The 5,000-nt window shown below is 36.0% G+C and overlaps 2 protein-coding genes across 10 annotated transcripts in view; one reads left to right on the top strand and one right to left on the bottom strand.

Moving 5' to 3' along the window:
* The window catches only part of LOC122250071 (PEST proteolytic signal-containing nuclear protein), an 11,417-nt gene extending 7,250 nt beyond the window's left edge, over nt 1-4,167 (bottom strand). For both annotated transcript variants that reach the window (XM_043011356.2, XM_043011357.2), the window contains exons 1-2: nt 4,056-4,167; nt 1,344-1,528 (exon numbers count right to left, since the gene is read on the bottom strand). In XM_043011356.2, coding sequence (XP_042867290.1) covers nt 1,344-1,528; nt 4,056-4,071 — 201 coding nt within the window. In that variant the 5' untranslated portion in view covers nt 4,072-4,167. The remainder of the gene's footprint in view (nt 1-1,343; nt 1,529-4,055) is intronic.
* A 533-nt stretch (nt 4,168-4,700) lies between these two features.
* Nucleotides 4,701-5,000, top strand: part of LOC122250070 (zinc finger protein ubi-d4 A) — a 41,256-nt gene continuing 40,956 nt past the window's right edge. For all 8 annotated transcript variants that reach the window (XM_086554990.1, XM_043011353.2, XM_043011354.2 and 5 more), the window contains exon 1: nt 4,701-4,897. In XM_086554990.1, the coding sequence (XP_086411116.1) occupies nt 4,854-4,897 (44 nt within the window). In that variant the 5' untranslated portion in view covers nt 4,701-4,853. The remainder of the gene's footprint in view (nt 4,898-5,000) is intronic.

Below are 5,000 nucleotides of genomic sequence, written 5' to 3'. Positions count from 1 at the left end.
TAAAAGTTAATTTGGCAGTTGTTGTCATGTTGGTGTTATTCTTTAACCCATTGCAGACGGAGATAAATTTGCTTGCCCAGCCTCCAGGATAGGTTTTATTTTAGAGAGAGACCACTTGAAGCAATATAATTTGGAGCATCCAAATCTCTTTCAGTCATTCATTGTAAAATTAGAGCGGTTTTTGTGTTTTATTTTTTTGTATGTTTTATTGAGTTTAGAGACTTATATGTGCCGTATGACAGGCTCTATCAGTGCTGCAGTTGACTAAAATTGTAGTATGTTATCCATATTAGCTCATTATTTTCTTTATACTCAATGTGATAGAAGTATTGCTGTTTTATGGGAGGACAAAAGGCAACTTTATTTTTTCGTATTTTTGTGCTGTCATGAACGAATACGAAACATATAACCACCTACAATAAAGATAACAAGAAGAGGTAGGGAAGAGGAATGAAACCTGTGCTTGTGACTGTGAGTGCCACATTGAAAGGCATCCATATTGGCACAGGAGCACATTTTAGACACTGGGTATGGATTGAGTCACCTTCCTCTTCTCGTTCTGCCTGCACATCCTTCATCGGCGGTACTTTAGAGCAAGGGTTCATCAACTTAGTGTGTGCCATCGCTCTATAGAGACAGTGCATGCTAGAGACCGTGGATGGGTGCCATTCAAGGCTCTCTCACCTGCTGGTGCTAGAAAAAAGTGGTGCCATCTAGGTTTTGGACGTTAAGCTTGCACGATATTACGGTAATTATACTAATCATGACTGCAGTAGCCATCATCACTGATTCCTTTTTCATAGCAAAATAAAATAGCACAGTGATCCAAAATCCCCGAACGTCGTGTACGTCATGACGCCCGTCGTCAGGCCAAAGCTCCTACGTCATGTATGTCATGACACCCGTACGCAATGGGTTAACCCAAATTAGGCAAACACATTATCCCCCTAATGTTCACATTCAAGAAAATAAAGCTATCAATACATGTTTAACTAAGGACTGGACAAGCATTAATTTTTAACCCCTAAAAGACACTATCTTATAATCTGAAGTAGAAATGCGCATAACAATTTCTGTTAACTACTTTAATTCAAACATTAAAAATGGGTAGCATAATTGTTATCAAAAGATTAACATTGTGAGACTTGAAAACATTACAGTAAAATTCAGATGTCCTGTACAGGTTACCCATGTCTTCTACTGAACACCTCAAAGTATGAGCATTCTGTAGGGGTTAAACACCCACCCACAAACAACTATACCAACACTCAAACCAAAAACCCAAACAAAAAGGAAGAGGAAAAAGAAGATGACAACAATAATATAGAACTCTCTCTGCCTACCTGTGACTGACCGAGCTTGATGGAGATGCCACCAAGGGGTTTCTTTGCTGTTGGAGGCATTCCCACCGTGCCTTTGTCTAGGGGTTTGCCGAGGCCAAAACTAATCTTTTTCTTTGGCTCCTCCCCCCCATCCCCCTCAGCCGCCGGCCTCTTGGTGGCTGATGACCGCTCCACCAATGATGTCTCTGGAGATAAACACTGGCGATGGTGAGATAAAGAAAGCCCGTGAGAACAGCCCAAAACCAGGCACTGGTCATATATACAATCACAAAGAGTTGAAACATTTGACACAAAAGTTGCAAGTGTTAATATTTTGCATGAAAATGTTGATGTATGTATGTGCATTTCTTGGCTCAGAATTAATAAATGAATGCGATGTTATTAAATCGTCTCTAGTAACAATTATTTAAAACTTTTTCTCTTCTGAGGTCTTTTGCTCTTATTCACCACATCAAAGGATTGCTTTTGGCTTTAAAAATTCTCATCAAAATGTTAAAGATTACATTGCTTGAGAACACAAAAGAAAAAGGCAATGATAACATTCATGAAAAAGAAAAAGTATAAATAATTTATTGAGACTACTAAGAATTGATAATATATGATGATATATAATAAAAAAAGAAGATAACAATACTAATAAAACAATGAGACAGGCATCAAAAGTAATATAATACTAATATCAACAATAAGAAGAACAATAACTACAATAATAATAGTAACAACTATAAAACAATAAATAATAATAGATAAAAAAAATAGTGATAGTAATAAAAATAATGAATGTAATGCAATTTAATTGGAAATTAGTATAACAATCAAGATGATAATAGCAACAGTAATAATGGTACTATAACTAAAAGTAATTAAAATAATCAATACTTCATAGTAGTGATAATAATATTAATAGGAGTAAAGTGATGATTATGAGAATAGTAGTGATAGTAAAAGTCATAAATAAAAAATACTATTAAAGTCAGTATGAAATAATAGCACTAGGAACAATAATAACAACAAATGTTACACATCAATAACAATTTATGATGATGATGATAATAACTATGAAAATGACAATGACGAGATCATCATCATAACAAATAATATCATTAATAATAATAATAAAAACTAATGATTGTTGTAATAACAATAAAAATAACAGTAATAAGGTGAACATCAATTGTAATAGCAATAGTAATAGAAATATAATTTATGATAACAATAATAATATTAACAATAATAATGATGACAATATCAGTTGTAGTGTTAGTAGTAGTAATAATTATGATAATTATAATAATCATAATATTAATACCATCAATAATCATACCAAAAACAACAGTAGGAAAACACCTAAAGCAATAAAAACACTATTAATAAAAACTACAAACACAGAACCAAACCATGATAATAGCTGTAATAAAGAACAAATAAAGCAAGTTAAAAGAATAAAAATTAAGTAGTAAAGGTAAGACTACAACGTTTTGTCAACGTCTACAAAGTTGAGCTATGCTCTGGCCTCTTAAAGTTCATAATTGAACAATGGGAAATAAACCTTCACCATGTATGCTAGCAAGATAGGCCTGGTTGACCTCCCTGGCAATTTACAACCGAAACTGAACTAGTTCAAGTTCGTTCTTGCTGAATATATGCAGGGAAGGTTTGTTAGCCTATGCCAGAGCACAAAGAGTAGGGGGCCATCATATCACTTTATGCAATCCTATTCTGAACAATTTTAACATATTCATAATAATGCATCATTCTCAACTTACAAAAATACCAACAAAATCATTATTCTTAAAACAATAAGAAGGTCTGATTTACTTGCGATTCATAAATTCAAGTTTTTTACATTATACTTAAAACTAGAAATTTCAATAAATAGTATAATTTATAAAATATATATTTACTTGTTATCAAAGTGATATTTCTTTTCCATTTGATTGGTAATAAAACTAAACTAAAGATATGAAGTAATAAATACTTGTTTGCTTGTTTTTTGTCTATATAATGTTCCTCTAGCTGATACTGTTGTGCAAATCCTTTTTCCTGAAAGTATTCTAGAGCATCTTCTAAGAGAGGATGAATTATTCTAATGTTCAAAAGGGCTGCTATATATATAAATTATTCTCTTGACAATATCAAATGTAAGAAAAACGAAATGACAACTACAGTAAATAAAATATCAAATGATTTTGCCACAATAACAAAGCTATCTCAGATCTGAACAATTCCACCACAAATACAGACACACAGTAGACAATAGACAAAATAAAAAATAAAAAATAAAAAATAATAAAAACCCACTTCCGAAATCTAAGGCAGAAATATAAAGAGGGCGCATGAAAAAAAAAAGAGAGACAAAAATAACCAAAAGTACATCCCATTTCCTTCGTAAAGGGAACCGCTCGCCGAAGAGACACATCAGCAGTCAAACATGCATGTATTCCTTCCCGAGTGCATTGGTAGTCCAGGCACACACCGCCAAGGGACCTCCAGACTGCAAGGCAAGCGTGGTCATCCTCCCGAACAAAGGCCGAGGGACAACTGGCCGAGACCGAGCAACAACTCGGGGTTTATTACGATTTATTACTCGGAGTTCGAGGGGCAGCGGGTCGGCCTTCCTCTGCCTTTAGATTCTTACCCTCCAGATGACCTGATTCCCTAAGAGAAATGGAACAACAGTGATTTCAAGAGGAAGAACTCGCGTCACACTACCTTCTCGCCTACTCATTTTTGCCTAAAAAGCAGAGGCGAAGCTCATAAATTAGGGACGACGCCGACACTCCTCTCTGCGCAAGGCGACCACTAGCAGTATTGACTATTGTCCGATTCGGTTGAGGTCGTTCACCTGATACTCATGGGTATTGATTAGCTATCTTTATGGAATGGTATCTCTATTCTTATAACTGGAAGCTTGTAGAGGTATTTAAAGTGGAATAATAAAGTATAAGTGGCTTAGTGGTAGGTAAAAAAATAATTTATAAGGAAACTGAAGTCAAGGTCGAAATGTCATCTCAAACTTCGTATGCGTAAAATATCTACAACATTTTTGAAAGGGAAATTTTTAGAGAATTATTTAATTCGTTCAGGACTAGTGTTATAAATTATACAATGTACATTGCCGATAGCTAACCATTATTTTAGACAACACTTTTTAATATCTGTCCGAATGATTCGAGGAGCGATAAAATAAAAATGCTTATTTAACCACAATGCCCGAAATTAAACGCCACCCACCAAGTCCTCCAGAACCTCATAACAAATCCTAAGTTCCATAAATGACTTAACCCCCCTTCCCAAACCCCCCAAAAGCACCAATCCATCCGCCCCAAAAGAGTCGGATCCGAAGCCGCGACGGACGCAGGGGATCGGACGCAGGGCAGCCTAGTAAACAAATGGGTCGAAGGCGAAGAACACACGACTAATTACCGATGGACGCCGGAATTTGACCCTTTCTTTGACCAATTTCAACTCTGCGCAGCCATCCGGTAGGCCGAGCTGACCGCCTTAGCGATGGCTGAGACTCTGGTGCAGTCCAACCTGGAGAAAATCAGCAGGTGAGGGAATGTTTCTCGGGCATTGGACAGCTGATACTGACACTTGGGCTACCGGTAGCTGGAGTGAGGGCGAACTTCTTATCTTGATCACGCCCTTGCTCAC

The sequence above is a fragment of the Penaeus japonicus genome, unplaced genomic scaffold (assembly GCF_977035675.1).
Source record: "Penaeus japonicus unplaced genomic scaffold, GWHDUDI00000001_assembly GWHDUDI00000030, whole genome shotgun sequence".
Classification (NCBI taxonomy): domain Eukaryota; kingdom Metazoa; phylum Arthropoda; class Malacostraca; order Decapoda; family Penaeidae; genus Penaeus; species Penaeus japonicus.
This window is presented reverse-complemented; position numbering and strand designations above follow the sequence as displayed.